The sequence below is a fragment of the Desmodus rotundus genome, chromosome 8 (assembly GCF_022682495.2).
Source record: "Desmodus rotundus isolate HL8 chromosome 8, HLdesRot8A.1, whole genome shotgun sequence".
Classification (NCBI taxonomy): domain Eukaryota; kingdom Metazoa; phylum Chordata; class Mammalia; order Chiroptera; family Phyllostomidae; genus Desmodus; species Desmodus rotundus.
Window position 1 is genome coordinate 126254020 of NC_071394.1, and position 18817 is coordinate 126272836.

Consider the following 18817-nt stretch of genomic DNA (forward strand, 5'->3'; position numbering starts at 1 on the left):
CTTTGTCACTTTCTACTTTTTCTCTCTTCCCACCTGCCACCAGGTGAGAGAAGGATGCTGGAGACAGCTGCCCACAAAGTAACCAAAAGGTCTGCTGAGGTTCCACTTGCGTCCCACACCACCTGTCTTCCACACAGGCGCCACTGTATTTGTAAAACTTTAGCCAGATCATATCAGTCTCCTGCTCAACGCCTCCTGTGACTTCCCACTGCCTTTAGAAGACAGTCCACACGCCTCACTGTGGTCCACAAGGCCCCGTCTGAGCAGCGAGGCTGAATGACTGCCTTGCACGTGAGGACGAGAGGCTGGGCAGTGAGGTCAGAGGGGAGCAAGGTGGCACGGTTCTCAGAAACCTAAGCCGGACCATCATTCACTGCTGGAAGCACCCCTGGCTTAGGTGGTGACATTATAGCTAGAGCGTACATGACTTGGAGTTCAGGGGACGGGTCATGGCTAAAGACAAGCATTGGGAAATCCTCTAAGCATGACAGCACGGAGAACAAGGGGCTGAAGGAGACCACTTGTAGAGAGGGCGACAGCCCAGCCCCACACCAGGGGATGTGGCTTTTGGAAAACTTCCCTTCAGGGCAGCTGCACCATCACTTCCACCACAACCCCTCCTCAGAAAATTCAGGAATGCTTTACTCCTGACCCAGCTTCAACTTCTTCAGAGAACAGCCCTGGGATCACTTTGGGGGCACACAGTCGGCTACTCGGTCTCCTGCATGTGAGATTGGAGAAGAGTAGAGAAGGGCCCAATGGCGGGGCTGTTCTATGTACAGACCCCTGAAAGTGCCCCTATTTCCTTCTCCTCCGAGGCCAGAGTTGCTGTGGGGCTTCACAGTGGGGAGGCCCCACGCACGGCCACACAGCAGCCTCCCGGGGTGCCCAGGGCCAGCCTTCCTTGGCCCTGTGTGGTCCTTCTCCGGGCTTCCTTCTGTTCCCCAGACACAGGGCGAACTTCTAATGTATTTCTGACTCCCCCTCCCCTTCACTCTTGCAAGTTCATTCATTCTCGAGTTCCTCACTTTTCCTGAAAGGCGTTTTGTGAGACAGGAGTGAGTGTGTGAAGCTGAAGAGTGAAAACAGGCCCTTCCTGCTCAAGATTCTCCTGGCAAATCGCACACTTGTTTTATAGGATCATTTTAATGAACTAACAAATTCTGAATGGAACTGCGATAACATGGCTAACAGTGTGGTGATTGCTGGGGCGGGGCGGGGGTGGTGTAGAAGGGAACTAAATGGCAATGGAAAAACATACAATAAAGATTATATTTTTTTTAAGAATTACAATAAAAATTCATATTTTTAAGTCTTACCACCTACATGCCCCTGGCACGTCTCTCCGCTCATTCAGGTCACACTTCTTTCCAAATGTTCCACAGTTTCACCATGACTCACATTTTCCCGTTACATTCATTGTTGGCCAGTTTTCGTGGGGTGGTTTGAGTCACTTCTATGGAAGGATTTCCCCCATTTCTATTTCTATCAGATTAATGCCAGTATTTAAAAAAACAAACAAAAAAACTATTGGTTTCTCTGTATTATATGCCATCAACTTACTGAAATTTGCTTTTTTAGTTTCAGTAAGTTTTTACTTTAATCTTTTTTCCAAAGTATGAAAGTTTTATCAATTGCAGTAATCATTTTTATACTTAATATGTATTTGTATTACCTAGCAGCATTACCTGTAACATACCACCCCCATTACTGTTAACTAGTAGTGGTAGCAGAAGAGATTCCTCTCGTCTCAATTTTAATGAAAATACTTTAGTGTTTCTGTTTACCGTTAACTCCTAGGAAATAACTTTCAATGTGTTGGAAGATTCACTCCATCTTAAATACTGTCTTAAAAACTTAAGAATGGCCATTGAACTTCTTAGCTGTGACTATTATGGTCATATTTTTATTCTTTCAATTTCTTAAAATTATTAAATTACACTTTCCCGGTGCTTGAACTGTCCTTGAACTCTGGGTCAAACCCTGTTTGGTTATACTGGTCCTCTACTATATTACTAGACTTGACGTACTAATGTTTTGAAAATTTCTCACCCATGTTTATAAGGACAAGTGGTCTTCAGTTGTTCTGTATGATTTTCAAGTAGGCTGTGGCGGTAGACTCATTGCAGCTGAAGTACTTCACAGTAAGTACGGGAGTGGCCTAGTCTCTGAAACTTTAGAACATACATGTGAAAGCACTTAGGCCTGTACTATTTTAATGGCAGAGCTTATAGGTGCAAAGTACCGCATTATGACAGTCCAGTTGTCTGATTATTCCTTTTTTTTTTTGCCTTTAGTAGCAACTAATGGAATTCTTGTATTGACCCTTCAAACTGGAAGCCCTTATAACTGCTCGTGAAAGAAACCTTAGCAGAATTGAAGAGAGAAAAATGGTCCTTCTTTCCCCGCAGCTGCAGAAAAGCAGATTCTATTCTGTACCGTGAGATTGTCCTTGAAAATGTCATTGCAAATAAAGCTGTCCAGTAAGACATCTAGAAGGCAGAGAGGGTGACCATGCCCTGGGTAATCATTGTTTAACTTTCAAAACATAAGTAATTCTGATTGGTTATCGCACCTAACAATGTTTGCCGTGGTGACGGCAGTCACACTGACATCTTTGCATGTCTACACCGTACACATTCTCACAAGATCTCTTTGTTGGGTCGGCATAGCCCTCTTTTCCTCCTGCTTGTAGTGAAAGTAAATTAGATCTGCATATTCTTATTTGAATAAAGAGGCTGAAAGACATCATTGGCAATAAAATTTTAACTTCTGAAAGTTGATATTTTTATCTATTTTGATACCAATTTTGGTAATTTATAATTTTCCATCTCCTTCTCTGTATTTCCAAAGTTAATGCCTATACGTTACACGTATTTCACATTTGAGTGGCTGCATTTCTTTTTCTCTATCCTAACGCTATAGCCACAGAATCCAAATGCAAACAGTAAGATAGCATCTTTACCTGTCAAATGGACAAAAAAAAAATTTTAAGTCAGAAGATGCAGTGCTGGTGAAGATGTAGAAAAACAAGTACATTCATATGCCTTTAATTTGAATATAAACAGATAGAATCTTTGGGAAGTTATATGGTAATCAATATTCATTAAAACTTAGAAGCACCTTTGAATCTGATGATCTCTCTATGGGCGCTTGTCTAACCAAAGCAAACGCATAAGCAGACAAAACCAAAGGTGTCTAGTGGACCATGCTTAGAACAGCAAGTAAGTGCGAGCAACCTGCGTGGCCACCCACGAGGAAATGTCTGAATTGAATAAGCAACAGTACATTGATATTATAAAATACTATGCAGCTATTAAAAAGAATAAGGTAAACTATAAGATATAACAGTAAAAACTTTTATACCTTATACTTATCAGTGTGTAAGTATTGACTTGTAAAGATGTGCGTAATATTGAGATAAGTAAAAAGTTACAAAATACATATACTATGGTCCTGTTTTCAGCAATGAAAGCGAGAGGAATAAAATCAGCGATACGGGAGCATGTGGTTATAAGTCAAGTGAACAGAACGCAAGGACACGTCAAAAGTAACAGTGGTTTCCCTGGGGGCAGGGCCACGGTAGGGGAGGGGGAGGCTTTAGTTCTACTATAATTACTTTCAAATTGTTTGAATTCTTATAACGTGCTTATAGCACTTTTTGTAATTCAAATATAATAAATCTGCTGTCCTTCCCCGAAAATTTTTAAAAGGGGGACTTCCCTGGGCCCCTCTGGAGTGCCCCCCATGCGGTGACGCAGGTCAGATGCAAGACCTGCTGTGACCAACGGCAATGGCTGGACAAGAGCGAGGGGCTGAGGCCGCCTTTATTAACCCCGACGACAGGCTGTCGTGATTCCTCACGACAAGTAACAAGCAAAGACGCTGAGAAATGCTACTCTCTGGTTATGAGATTCAAAAATGCATTACGGTTACATGGTTTAGAATTCTTAAAATTACTGTTTACTGCATCCGGAATGTTGAAAAAACACATGAAGTCCTCTCCATACTAAAATGATCCCTTTCTGAAGAGCTCATATCTAAATAAAATAGATTTGAGGTAGAGAATTGTACCCCAAAGGGAAAGGAATAAGAGATAATACATTTATTCCAAAAAACAATGGTTATTCCCATTCAAAGAATGAATATTTAAAATAAAATGGCAAGGTTGTTAAAATTTTAAAACCACTTTATAACAGTAAAAACTTATCGGGCAATTTTTACAACTGAAAGAAGAAAATTGTCTAAAATTGGTTAAACATGATTATGGCTTCATTATCTAGACATTTAGCATAAATTCCAACAGCTTTGTAAACTAATGATCCCTTTATTCAGAGATACTGATCCAAAATTAAAATTAAAATGAGACTGTTTGTCTAAAGTTCTACTCTGTAGGACCTTGTCGCCCAAGCCCCCTTGCCCAGGAGCTCAGCCTGAACCACCTTCTGACCTGCAGGCGCTGGGGCAGGAGACTCAAGTGGCTGCTTTCCCACCAACAGAGCCGTCGGGGCCGCCGATCTCAGAGCTGCGATGAAACTGTCAGAAATACCCCTGGGTACGTTATTTCAGCACATTAACGAGGCCGTTCAGGAAGCGAGTTTATTGCAATGAGATCGATGTTTATTAGATCAGCAATATGACTATAGAACACGCTGTACCGGAAGGGCCTCGGGGAGCCGTAGACACGATAATTTTGCCGGCATTAGACGAAACAAAAAAGCCAAACATCATTATCAGAACTGCTAACCTCCCTGTATCCCAGTTATGGGTAAATACCCACACTATCCAATGTCCACGTTATTTTCCTGCTTCAAAGAGATACACACGCATGCTTTCCCATTTTACATGGAAACAGAGGGCTTTTGGGGGGGTGGGGGTGGCAAAAACAAAACAAAGCAAACTCGGGAAGTCTAGCATTCATCTTAAACATACCCTGTTTCTAAAGACAGCTGGGAACTGTACTCCGAGACTATAAGCAATGACGGGTTTTCCCCGCGCCTTGTCGTACATATTACTGAGACCACCCCCATCGGCAGAGACACAGCAGAGACAAAACCAAACGGGCGGTGCAGTGGGGGGGGAGTTGTGATGCAGATTTGTGATGCGCCAAGCGCTGTGCTGAGAGGTTTTCCATGCGTTGCTCCCTGAGTTCTCCCAACAACCCTGTGAGGTGTCCAGTATTTTCCTTTTTTTGGATGTAGAAATGGAGACTTACTAACATGGGCATGGCCATTCAACTGGTAACCAAGGAGAGCTGCCTCAACCACCGTGGGACAAACAGGTGCTCAGGTGACCCCACTGAATCATGGGAGCACCACCCTGTCTTGCCAAACAGCCTCACGTGAAATGTCAAACCAATGGTTAGATGACACTATTCTGTTTTCACTTTTCTGGAATGTACTGATTCCTCTCTCTGCTGCTGTTGACCCGGAAGTGCACAGCTCCGTGGTGTTAGGCTATCAGCCCCAGTGATGCCAGTCAAGTGCGAGACTCACTGTGACCACGGTCAATGGCTGGGGAACATGTGAAGGACTCTGGCCACCTTTCGACAGGTTCTCCAGTTTAAAAATCTGGCATGGAAAACTGCTTGGCTGTCAAAAAGAAGAAAATTTTCCCCTTTGTGACAGCATGGATGGACCTGGAGAGCATTATGCTAAGTGAAATAAGCCAGTCAGAGAAAGACAAATACCATATGATCTCACTCACATGTGCAATCTAACGAACAAACTGAACTAACAAGGAAAATGGGGACAGACTCAGAGATGGGGAGCTAGTTGCGGGGGGTGGGGGTGGCTAGGGTGTGGAGGGATTGAGGCCCGGGAAGGCTGGCGGTATAGCTGCAGCCCAAACCCAGATCCAGGGTCTAAGGCCTGGTCTGAGCCCAGAGACCTGAGAACTAGGGGCTCCCACGGGCAGGAGCAGATAGCCCAGCGCAAGCACAGAGCGAAATCGCCCTTCCTCAGCCTTTTTGTTCAGTGTAGGCGCTTGGGGGATTGCACACTGCCCGCCCACACTGGCCAGGACGGACTTTCTAGACTTACGCTGATGAAAAGGCTAATCTTTCCCAGAAACACCCTCACAGGCACAGCCAGGAGTGATGTTTCACCAGCCACCCGTGCACCCCTTCGCCTGGTCAAGTTCACACACAAAATTAAGCACCGCACCTCACAATGCTATGGCTAGGAAGTTTTATATGACTATGTAAGCACAAATAATCATAGTTACATCTAACAAAGATTTTTAGTGTAGCTCTGCTTGTCAGAAAAACTACCCCCCACATTAAATGTCCATTAACAGGGAGCTAACTGGATTATGGTATATTCATACAGCATACCCATAAAAAATATTTATATTCATATGTGCTGATAGGAACATTTTGCTCAAATACATTGAGAAAGGGGGAGGAACCAAGTTAGAGATTTGTACACATATTATGATCACATTGTATAAAAAAAAGGCATATATATTCATTTATACACACATATACGTATATATGCACATATGTATATAAATTACAAAAGCATACTTTTTTCTCTGTGATCCCAGACAAGGAGGAAGATGTTTACTTTTTATTTTTTTAACCTTTCTGAAGACTTTGAATTACTTTTAATGTGTATATATAATGTTTATGATTTTAAAAAAGAGAATCTCTTTGTCAAACATCCAAAATATTTAGAGAAAAGCGTAGAGTATTACAAATCATGCTGAAACACTAAAAACTCAAAAGGGTGCTATTCTGCCTCTATATCGGAATGCACACCTAATCCTTCTTCATTTCGACCTTTTGATATCATGCTTATGAACTCCGAGCAGGAAAACATATTACTTCATTATTGTTCCACTGTCATTTAATGTTGCCCAGGGCTAATGGTCCAAGTGTTTTAGTTGGAATTGATTTTTAAACAATAATCCACGGGAAAATAGATTTTAGTTCCTAAACATCCAATTTATTTCTCTCCAGTGATAAATTAAGAGAAAACGATCACGGGGTGAAACACTGCATTTTCTGTATGTGCGGGTTTCTGCGTGACAGGTTTTGTAATTATCGCGGTCTCCACATTCCAGACAGCTCTGAGGTGTCATCTGCGTGAAATGTGAGCTTTCTATTTTTGCTTAAAGTGTATCTTTAATTATGAGCTAAATCTTAATTATTTAAAAATAAAACACCTTATGTGTTTAAAAATTTACCCCTCAATTCACACTGACAAAAAGAAAGACAGGAATAGCTTAACCAAACAATTTATACTTAAACGTCCCTCTCTGTAAAATGAATGGTTCCTCTCTGCTGCATCTGAAAGCATTCGGCCCAACAGGCAGGTCCCCGGTGGCAGAGTGACCCCAGGAGAGGAGTTCTGTGTGGCATGTCCTCAGCAGTGTCAGGCTGTCGTTCCTGAGGTCGGCTCAATTGCACAGGCAGACAGGAGCGACAGAAACCTAACTACTAGTGACCGTGGGGAATCAGTCAGAGTGAAAGTAGAAAGACCTCTGAGAAGACCCACACGCACTCCCACCCCAAATTGACGACGCACCACGTCTGAGAGGTGTGCCGATGAGGCCAGACCGACCAGGGTTGCCGTTTGCTGATCTGTTTCGCCAGACCACGAAGGCATGGCCCCAAATAAGTCAAACACGGCTACACAAAATTCTAGGTGAGAATAAGTTGTCACTTTGCGCTAAAAACAAGCACAATTACTTTTTGGCCCGAGTGATAGCTAATTTAAAAGCAGGGAAACGGAATGGCAGGCAACCAATATTTCTTAAGAATATTTTTGGTTGATACTTTCTAAAAACACTGTACCATTTCAAAGTGAGTTTTCACGATCTCTTGAGTACATTTTTAAAAATTTCTTATTTATTTTTAGAGGGCTGGAAGAGAAAGAGAGGGAGACCAAACCTGCAACCTGGGCTTGTGCCGTGACTGGGAATCGAACCGGCAAGCCTTCCCTTTGCAGGACGATGCCCAACCAACTGAGCCACATGGGTCAGGGCTCTTGAGCGAATTTTAAAATGACAGCTCTTGCAGGGGCCAGCACAGACCGTGTAGTCCAACCACTGGCTTGGAAGGAGTCATTTCTAATGCCTGGTGAATCTTTCAAACAAAGAGGATGAAAAGGTTCCTTCATGCACGGTGTCGATCAGCTGCACTGGGTCACTGGATAAGGACATGCTAGGGGCCACCAGCCCCAAATGGCCTGCCTGGGAAGGGGGACTGGGCAGCCATGCTCTGTGACCGTAATTAGAGGTCAGGTTCAGGGGCTGCTGCGGGTGGTGTGTCCCCTATAGCAGAGGGACACCACCCAGCTCCCTCAGGAACAGCACTGAGAAGTAATTGCGACCAGCAATCGTCACAAGTAATCTAGATCCCAAAACCCCACGTCTGCCTTTTTCTAAAGAAACTGCTATTCTTAACCATTTCGTGGATTTAGTACAGGTACTGAGACCTGGAGCTTTGAGAGTAGAAGAGCCACATTTTAAGGGTCAATGCCAACCTTTATGTTCTGTTGAGTCATATCTACCTGCTTATTTTGGAGGACCAAAAAGTGGTTTATTGCTGCAGGAAGTCCAACCAAACTGTTCTTAGTTCCCACTCAACAGAACAGTATGTTGACCTTTGCTGGCAGAATTAACAACTCAGTTCTGTTGACAGCAGCTTCTGGGAGAAACTGGGAGTTGCAGAGCTGGTGCGTATTGATGGAGGTTTCCCACTGCGCCAGCCCGGGGCAGGGAGGGGGCGGGGGCTGTGTGCCTCTGAGTCGTCCAAGGAGCTTTACCTATCTGATTTGACCCTGGGATTTCAATCTCAAATGTAGAAAAAAAAATTTACTATTCACAAAAAACAAGGTGCACGAGCCTAATATTATGTTCCAGATACTCCTCCCCGTCTGACGGTGAGAACTTCAGGTCTCTTCAGACGGAGAAGAGCTGGCAGTGGGCTCTGCCTCCCTGCCTCACGCACTGCACTCCGGGCAGACTGGACTAAGGACACCCCTTGGTCCCCGCTGCTGCAGGGCGACAGATGCCTCTGAGGCTGGCATCCGAACGCTCTTGAGCGACAGAGGCTCTCAACTGGGGGGGAGTGAAGAGTCAGGACAACTGTTTGTCTACTTTTTCAAGATAAAAATAACTATTGCATATTCTGAAATTCAGGTTTATTGTAACAAGAACAAAAAAAAAAAAGTGGGAGGAGGCAGCCCAGGAAGCCATTTATTTTTAAATTAAAAAAAAAAAAAAAAAAAGAATGTTGAGTAATACCCGGTTAAGCCCTTGGTATAAATCATTCCACTGTCACTTCTTTGGGACACTTTATATCGGCATATGCAGGGCACACCATAAATCAGCTCATGGTGTAATTTAGTTTTGTATAGACTAGATTTACAACACACTAGATTCTGGCACTTAGTGTATCTCATTCACGCACGCCACAAATATTTATTGAGCATTTGTGATGGTCTGCCTGGCTGCTGGGGATGGGAACTCCAAGTGCCACAGCCTTGGGGAACAAGATAACCTTCCAGAACATGGGGCGGGGTGGCTGGGGGTGGGGGGTGCTAGGGATCCATCCGGGGAGGAGGACTGAGACTTTCATACTAAGAGGGGTGGGTGGCACCTGGGACCCAGATTTCTTCCTATTGTTAAGTCTTCAATTTTCATCTTTTCATTTTGGAAATAATTTTGGAATCACAAGAGTTGCACCAAGTGGTAAAACTATGTTTCCCCCACTTCCCTAAATAGTAACATCTTATAGAACCACAGTATAGTTACTAAGAATGAGAAGTCAACATTGAGACATTCTTACTAACTAATCTACAGACCTCACTCGAATTTGTAAAGTTTTCCCACTTATGTTCTTTTCTAGCCCAGGATCCAATCAAGAACCCACGGAGCATTTAGTTGCCCCCGACCATAGTGGCCTCCAATTTGGGACGGTCCCCGTAATCTCCCTTTGATTTCAGTGATCCAGACACGGGAGGAGTACTGGCCAGTTAGGAGGCAGAACCCCTGAGACTGGTGACGTTCCTCACAGTTAAAGTTGGGTTAAGCACTTTTGCCAGGAATACCACGGAAGTGATGTTTTACCCTTCTACTAAGTGCACTGTGCCAACAGTTACAGGATGTAAATACATCGTATCACTGGTGATATTAATGTGGATCGCCTGGCTAGGGCGTTCTCGATCAGTTCTCTGCACTATAAAAAACCACAATGTGTCTTTCGCCAAGTGAAGAGGTATTGTAATTCTGGGTTTTGTTTCTGTGTCTCGTTATATTTTACCCACTAATTTGAGCATCCATTGATGATGCCAGATTTGACTTAGAGGGAAATAAAGTGACCTTGGTTAAATTTAATTACAATAAGAATTACACCTAGCCAAAAAGCTTACAAATTGTTTTCACAATCTATCCCTGACAATTTTTCCAAGGGTGTCTCTTGTCACCACCCAGGCACACGGAGTTCCAGTCCCCCCACAGCCTCTTACGCCAAGGAGAGTGACTCTCTGCGATGCACGGTCCTCCAGGCCTCCTCTGCTAACACACTGCCATCCAGTCTTCAAGTAATACTCAAAAAGCCCTAGGCAGGGGTGTCCAACCTGCACCCCACGGGCCACATGCAGCTCAGGATGGCTATGAATGCAGCCCAACACAAGATCGTAAATTTACCTAAAACATTACGAGATGTTTTTGTGATTACATGTGGCCCAGAGATGCCAAAACGCCAGACACCCCTGCGCGGACTCTAAGACGGCAGAGCAGGAAAGGCCAGGATGCTGTCTCCCCACCTAGACGAGGACTATGCTGGCAGGCTCTGTCTGATGTAACCGTTTGGAACTCTGGAGTCTACTGAAGGAACTTTGGAGTCTACCTGGCAGCAGCAGGCTTGGGTGGTAACTTGCAGTTACTTTTGGTCTATTTCAGCTCTCAGCACCGCAGTGGCTACCCACTCCCCACCCCAAAGCCCCTGGTAGGCAGCCATGCACATGTTCCTGGAGCAGCTTTCAAAAAGCTTGCGGGAGCCAGGCCGGGCAAAAAGGACTCTGTCATTCAGGTATCAGGAATCTATTCTCTGATCACGGATTGTTGATTCTGATCACAGAGGTGCAGAAGAGAGCAGGGGGCCACTACTGTGGCCAGCCCCTCTCCTTCCAAATGAAGTGACTTCTGGATTTAAAGGAATAGCATCTCCCTCCACCTCATTTTTCTGTTTTTCCCTTTATGAGAGCCAGGCATTAGAGACTAGGATACTAATAAAAGCAGGGGCATGTCCAGGGAAAGTTACAAAGTAACCACACCAGTTCAAGGAAAGGCAAAGGCTCAGAGAAGACCTGAGAAGACCCTCAGCACAGAGACAGAATACAACAACCTAAAAACACGAAACGAAAAAGAAAAAAATAGCAAACACTAGAGGAGGGGACAATCGGATTTCCAAAGTTAACCCATTAGATTCGAACACCCACTTTTCAACAACAAAACCAATCCACTGAAAAAATGGGCAGAAGACCTAAGACAACACTTTTCCAAAAATAGACAAATGGCCAACAAATATATGAAAAGATGCTCAGCATCACTAGTTATAACAGAAAGACAAACCAAAACCATGAGAAACTACCTCACACCTGTTAAAATGGCTGTTATCGATAAGATAATTTAAATTAACCTCATACTACAATAAATACATATTCTGGTATTTTACTTAACCTTATAATTTCTCACAATGTTAAATATGCTTGGGAAATATATTTAATAGCATCACAGAATTCTATCCTAAGAATGGAATTTCATTAACTTCCAGCTGAGCGATATACACGTATTTCATATAAAAAACAATGTAGTGAGAATGTGTTCCCACAAGTCATTCAGTATTTCTCTATTTCTTCTGCATAAATTTCTAAAAGAGGAATGACTATATTCAAGGGTGTATACAATTGTAAGGCTTGCGAGACACACTAAAATTTTTATTAGCCAATTTATATCCCCAAAAGCAGCTTACAACTTTGAAGATTGTATTGCATTTTCATAAATTAATTTCCCTTTATTACTGTGTGTGATGCATGCCGTTGAGTCGGCTCTGACTCCTGGGGACCCTACGAATGAGTGAGGTCCACAGTGTCCCTGCCCCTGTCCCCGGCCCAGCTCCTGCAGACTCGTGCCCATGGCTGCTCTCATGAAGCCCATCCACCTCATGCTTGGTCTTCCTCTCTTCCTGCTGCCCCCTCCCCAGCATCATTGTCTTCTCCAAAGAACCCCACCTTCTCGTGACGTGCCCAAAGTAGGGCAGCTTCAGTTCCGTCGTTCTGGCCTCCAGCGGTGTTTCTGGCTGAATGTGCTCCAGGCCCCACTTGTTCGGCTTTCTGGCTGCCCCGGGGATCCAGAGAGCTCTCCTCCAGAACCGCACTTCAAACCAATCCATTTGCCCCCATCAGCCTTCTTCACTGCCCAACTTTCAGATCCATACATAGTAACTGGGAAAATTTTAAAAAATTACTACTGAGCTTTGTAGTAATTTTGTGTTTGGTGAAATCCACATCTGTCATCTGTATTTTTGTTGTTGTGAGTGGTCTCCGCAAGTCTTTTGCCCACTTCTCTCTTGGGATGTCTATTTCTAAATATTTATACAACCTCTTTCTACACATCACTTCCTTACGGACACTATGTCTCACTGACACAAGAGGAGGCACAGCTTTACGGAGGTAGCGCTGAGTTTGTTTGAACCCTATTCAGTCTGGGGCGTTGCGGGCACACCCACTGGACAGACGGGCAGCGGCTAACCAGAAAGAGCGCCGTCCCATCAAATGGGGCCTGACTCTTTCGAGCAGCTGCTTAGTACAGAACTAATAAGGCGCCCGCTCTCACGGGTGTGAAGTGCAAACGGACTACTTGGCACTACTACTCCTGGGCTCCGTCGCCATAAACCCTAACCACCATAAAGCATCACCTGTATTTCTCGCCACTGACTGAAGGCAGCAGACAAGGGAAAGAAAAGACAAGTCAGTCCAAGTCCATTACTACACAAAGAGAAAAATCTGCTCTGTTATTTCTCAAGGGGAGGAAATCAAAAAATGAAAAGGAAAAAATTGTTTTTCCCTACTGTGCACCCACAGTTTGTTGGTCAGTTGGCGCAGTGATCTCAGAAATGTGGGCTGACAAAGCAGCACGTCGGCACAGGCTGCGGTGTTCTCGCTGGCAGACTCACTAGCTCTCGGGACTCGGTGCAGCCCCAGGCACGCAGCCCAGGAAGGAGCTCCCATTCCGCCGCTGAGCGAGGGCTGCGGCCCTGACCACACCACACGGGGGCATCTTTTCAAAGGTCAGGGACGGCATGCTTACTATGAAATGCACAAACCAGGCTAAATATCGGCATCACTTATATAGAATGAAAAAAAAAATTTAAATCTCACAAATTTGAAAATACCTATTTTAACTGAGGGAGCAGTAATTTCTTAGAGGAACTGCCGTTACAAAACTTGTCTGGGATATATAGCCTGCCCTCCCACTTTCTCCTGTTAAGGAGTATTTAGGTCAAACAATTACCTTGCTCTATCTGTTCTTCAGGAGACATACTCAACTCGCCACGTCCTTCATTCGGCACATCTTACACTGTGGTTCCCCACTGAGGGTTCAAAGATCCCCCTGAAACTGTGAATTGCGTGCAGAGTTTTGCACATAGTGATTCTGAGCCTTTTTCTGGGAGGAGGGCCTAGAATCACCGGATTCTGAAAGCAGTTCACGCTCAGAACGGAGTCGGAATCACTTCCTCATGCCTACATTTCACTACGATTCTTCTACGGTGTCCAGTATAAACACAGGTCATGAATTATGGGGTGACAGGGTCCTCTCGTAAGGATAAGGGTTTACTTTCATTTCTGGGAAGAACCTGACAAGCTAACAAGTTCACTCACCTGCCTTCAGGCAAAATGCTTCCAAAATATCCAGACTCAGATGAAAACGGAAGTTGGTTTGTTTTTCCCTGTGGGGAGAGTTCCCACACCTTGCTTGGTAACCTATTACACTTTTTAACAACCACCGTCGAATTCATCCTCGGCCTGTGTGTGCTCTGGTTTAGGTCCTTAATCGCCGCATTATGACTTTCTTCACTTGATCCGCAGCTATTGACGTGTTAATCTTCTCCAGAGAAGACGTACCGACAAGTTCTTGTTGCCGGCGTTGTTCCCCAGTGGCTCTAGAGGTAGATGTGCAGGCACAGCAGCCAGCCCGCACACACGAGGCAGACTTCGGCCAATATTCCGGAACCTGAGTGTGATCGAGTCACTGACATGAGCCCAGAGTCCCACACAGCTGGGGAAACCCCTCAGATGACACCCTGCAGGAAGAAGGGGCCCTCCCAACATGTGGGTGCGATGGCATTTGGTGGGGACTGGCCCCAACGAGGGGCCCAGAACGCGTGGACCCTCAGCACCCCTCGCCCTGGGCTGGCCTGCGATCAGTCTCATCACTGGCCCGACAGATGCAGTGCACTCCAGGCTTCCCATGTGCACTGGCGCCCCAGCTCCCCCGGGTCCCTTACAGTCCTCTCTGCATAGTCCCCAGATGTCCCACCAGCAGTGGCACCCTGCCTCCCTCTGTGTTCCTGCCCGCTGGCTAGGACCCATGTGAAATAGACTGTCCCAGAAATTTACCTCGCGCCCTCAAGCGTTGGTTCCCGCTTTCCCAGGGACAGGGGGCCAGCTCTGGCCTGAGCAGCCCAGCCAACCTGTCCATGGGCCCGCAGGCTGCAGTCAGGCCTTCTCCAAGGAGCCTGGCCTACAGCCTCGGGGGAGGGGACCCCTCTCAAGTTTGAGGGTGCTCTGCCTCAGCTTTACCGTATCCTTTAGAGTTCTTTTAAAATCTCATAATTACTTTCCTATCAGGGCTTAATAGGTCCCCATATTGAAATTCTCCTTTTAAGTCACTGTGGTGTCTGTCTTCTGCTGGGACACAGGCTGACAGTTACCTCTGATTGGTTCACCATGCGCGTGGGTAGCATCGCTACCAGAGCACCTCCGACTGCCTGGGCTTTCCTTCCACTTCAACTGTGCTGTGGCTGAAGAATTCCTACTCATTGGAATCTACTGACATTCTTTGAACATAGCATAGCATAGCATAGCATGGTTAACTTTTTAAAAATGTTTCCAGAAAACTGAAAAGAAGGTGCAGTCTCTGTTTTCAGGGCACAGAGGTGGATATGCTTCTATTAGATCTTACTAAAGTTTTCCCACCTTCTATATGGCAGTCAACACGCGTTTTCTATGAAGAGCCAGGCAGTAAATAATTAGGCTTGTGGGCTATAAGGTTTCTGCTATAACTCAACTCTACCACTGAGACGCAAAAGCTGCCACAGGCAATGTGTAAACACCCTGGCTGTGCGGCTGTACTCAATAAAACATTATTTACAAACACAAGCAGTGGGCCAGCGTTGGTCCATGGGCCTAGACTTCAGCCCCTGCTCTGCGCTGCTGGTTTTCCCCTTGGCCCATCGAGCGGTGAGAAAGGTGCGTCAGTCTCCGAATACCACTGCCGTGTTGTTGACTTCTCCCTGCACGCATTCCGCCTTCCTGTCCATATTGGTCTATGCTGACACCTGGCACAGAAAGGCGGCTGTGGATTCTATTCCTCACCATTGTCGAATCCTTCCTCTTTGCCTGTTAAAGGCTTTGTGTGTGTGTGTGTGTGTGTGTGTGTATGTACATTAACTCTTATATTTAATACAGGAAGACATTTAGAAAGAAAACATGACATAAGACAATAAAATCAAGACCCAAGATGAGTTTAACAATCAATTCAATTGGAATAAATTCACCTTTTAAAGGAAAACAAATCTCAGAACGCAGCCAACACCAAAACTTTGTGTATAAGATACATATGTGAACTAGGCTGTCCCAGAAATGTAGCTGTAATGGATTCTTCATCTGTCCTTCCTAAACTGTTTTTAAAATCCTATTTGCTGTAATTATCCTATACAGAGCATATTGTCTCTCTCTATACACACACACACACACACACACACACACACACACAGTAACTGAATGGGGCCGCTCGGGGTCTTTTGTATTAGAGTGTGTGGCGTGTGCTGGTCCTTCCTCTCCGGTCACCACAACCTCCCCCGTCTGCTTCCTGCCCCCCGCGGGAGAGCTGGCTGTCGGGGCTCAGCCCTCAGACTCTGAGCTGCAGCAGCTGGTTCGCGTTGCTGTTTTCCCTGTAACTTCATGCCACGTTCTACACCCAAGATCCTTCCAGTCTGTTGGGGGTGCCCCCAGGCCCAGGATTCGGGGTTGTCCCCCCACTTTAGGGCAAGTCCGCTGCCACATTCTGGTGGCTGCTCTGTTCTGTATGTGTTGTTATTTAAAATAACCCAGTACGGATCTCCTCCCTTTTTTCTTTCTCAGTTGAACCAAACCTTTATTTGGTGACTGCAGTGAAGTCTACTGAATTATCCCTTCAAACTGCATTTGCCTTCCTTCAAGTCCAAGGGCAGAAAAGGGGAGATCCCAGCAGCACTGAGAGCACTAAAGAGCTGCCTGCCTCTGTGAAGCGTAAAGGCCTCAAGTGATCCGACGTCTCGGGGTACCCGCACCCTAGTCCTTGGAGCGGGTGCAGGTAACCACCCCAGTTCTGGAGAGGTTTTCTGGGGGTTTTGTGGAACGTCACCAACCAACCCAATGATTGACTGCTCTGTCCAAGGTGAAGGTTGTTCATGTGACTAAATGGTGGGTCCCCTTTAAGTCGGTCCAAACTCCAAGTTTCTGTTGGATTCTTTTCCTGTATTCAGTGGTCTTGTGTCATCTTTCTTACCTGCTTTTACCTAATTTCACTTATTTCATTCTATTTCTGTGGAGATTGAGGGGATGTGTCTGTACTTCTTCACTTCTGGGGAGTCCTGCATGCCAAGCAACCCTCTAAAGAACTGTTTTGAAAGAGAATTGATCCCCATAATGAATTTTCCCTTCCTGAAATTCATTTCTTGAATATTTTTTTTAACCTCACATTCATTAGGGAGGATCTGAGATTCTGCCCTACTTAAATATCCAAGCCACCTGGTTTTAAAACAAAGTAGGATAAGCGATGCCAAGCCAAATAATCTGAAGTTGCTGCTGGCTCCAGTTTGGAAAGGAATGAGCGCAGCACAGAGACTCGAGACATTATGAAACTCAAAGGAAACGACTTTGGCCTCAGCAACGTTCTGAAAGCCACGCGCAGGCGCGCTCTTACCAGCGGGACGAGCAGGCTAATGAGGGCGGTCAGAGGCTTGCTGAGCAGCAACAGGTCTTCTGCGGCCTGCGTGTCGCCTCCCGAGCCCGACTTCTGAGCCTTGAACGGGGGAAGAGAAAACAGGTGGGTCTCAGAGAGCCAGCCTCCCTCAGTCTAGCAGACAAAGATGGCTGAGGGGTGTTCGACCTCGGGCCCCCCGAAGACAAATTATGCTTTGTTACGACGTGACAACATGATGACGTGCACGCACTGCCCCTGCCACCAGCCAAGGCTGCAGAGGCGGACCCGGACAGTCCACAGAGACAGCAACAAGGGGGGCTGTCGCTGCGGAAGTGAGGGTCGTGTTCACGTGCTGCAGCTGACAAGCACTTTCTTTCCAATGAGCCTGACATGAGGGGCTGCTACCCCATTTCTTCAGAAAACTGAAGTTCAGAAAAGTTACGTAGTTTGTGTAAAGCCCCACATGTAATGGGTGACAAGGCTGGAGGACGAACCAAGGCCACATGAGTCCAGGTCACACACGCTCATCGCTCCTGGGCATTTTCTGCACTTTCGCTCATGCACACCAGATGCACTCTGCCATGACTGCTCCCCACATGCACACGCATGCAGATGACATTAAATATTTGCCCAACGCGCTACTGCGTGACCAGTCTTCACATGGGGTCTACATTGTTGAGAAGTAAAAATAATGAGGAGTGAGTGCCTTTAATGTTAAGTGTGCCTTCCACCGGGAGTTTTACAGAACTAATCCCAGAGATAAATAATTTCATATTTTAAAAAAGATTATTTATCGTGATTGCTACAGAATACACACATTTTATGCACACATTCCCTCTCTGCTTCTAATTTCACTCAAGAAATGAAACTACTTGGAGGTAATCGCTTTGCCAGAGCCTGCAGAGCAGGCTGTAGGCTGCCCCACCTGGGGTCATTACCCTGGACTCCAGGGCCTTTCTCATAAATGTCACATTTCCTTGTGCACCTCAGGCCTAGGGACAGGTTTTGAGTCGCCTGCTTTCTTGGGTTCAGAAGAACTTGACTAGAAAATCAGATGCCTGCCTTTAACAACTTGTACCACAGAGGAACAACGCTAGAACTCCGGCCCAGAAACCAATAGGCAGCACTAACCCAAAGGTCTGAACCTTTCTGAACCTTGGCTGCTAATTTCTGCCTTCTAAACCCTAACCCTAACCCTAGCCCTAACCCTAACCATCTGAGAGAGAGTATCGGCCTTTTCACATTAACTGGCCCATGGCCCTGACGCCCCCAGATGTTGCAGACTAGGCAAGAGGGGTGACAGACTGAGCTGGGTGGGGGCAGCGGAGTTGAAGAGAGGGGGTTGGATTTGTTAGACATTTAAGGTAAAAATCTCCATTATTTTGTGACAGATCGGATGTGGGACAAGAAGTAGAAGGAAATGTTAAGCATGACTCCCTGGGTTCTGGCTGGCAGAGCGGGAGGAGGGCGGCGGCGCTTGCAGGGAGGGGAATGGAGTGGGGAGGCGAATCCGGAGTTCAGTTTTGGGCACATTCAACCTCAGGCGGTTAGGCGGCATCCTGGCGGTCATGTGGAGGGAGCTGCTAGAGGTCCTGTGTGTGGATCTCGGAGAACTCTA

The 18817-nt window shown here is 45.8% G+C and overlaps 1 protein-coding gene across 4 annotated transcripts in view; it reads right to left on the bottom strand.

Moving 5' to 3' along the window:
- ULK4 (unc-51 like kinase 4) overlaps positions 1 to 18817 on the bottom strand; it is a 303339-nt gene that overhangs the window by 80114 nt on the left and 204408 nt on the right. For all 4 annotated transcript variants that reach the window (XM_053929211.2, XM_024565949.4, XM_053929210.2 and 1 more), the window contains one exon: positions 17200 to 17298. In XM_053929211.2, the coding sequence (XP_053785186.1) occupies positions 17200 to 17298 (99 nt within the window). The remainder of the gene's footprint in view (positions 1 to 17199; positions 17299 to 18817) is intronic.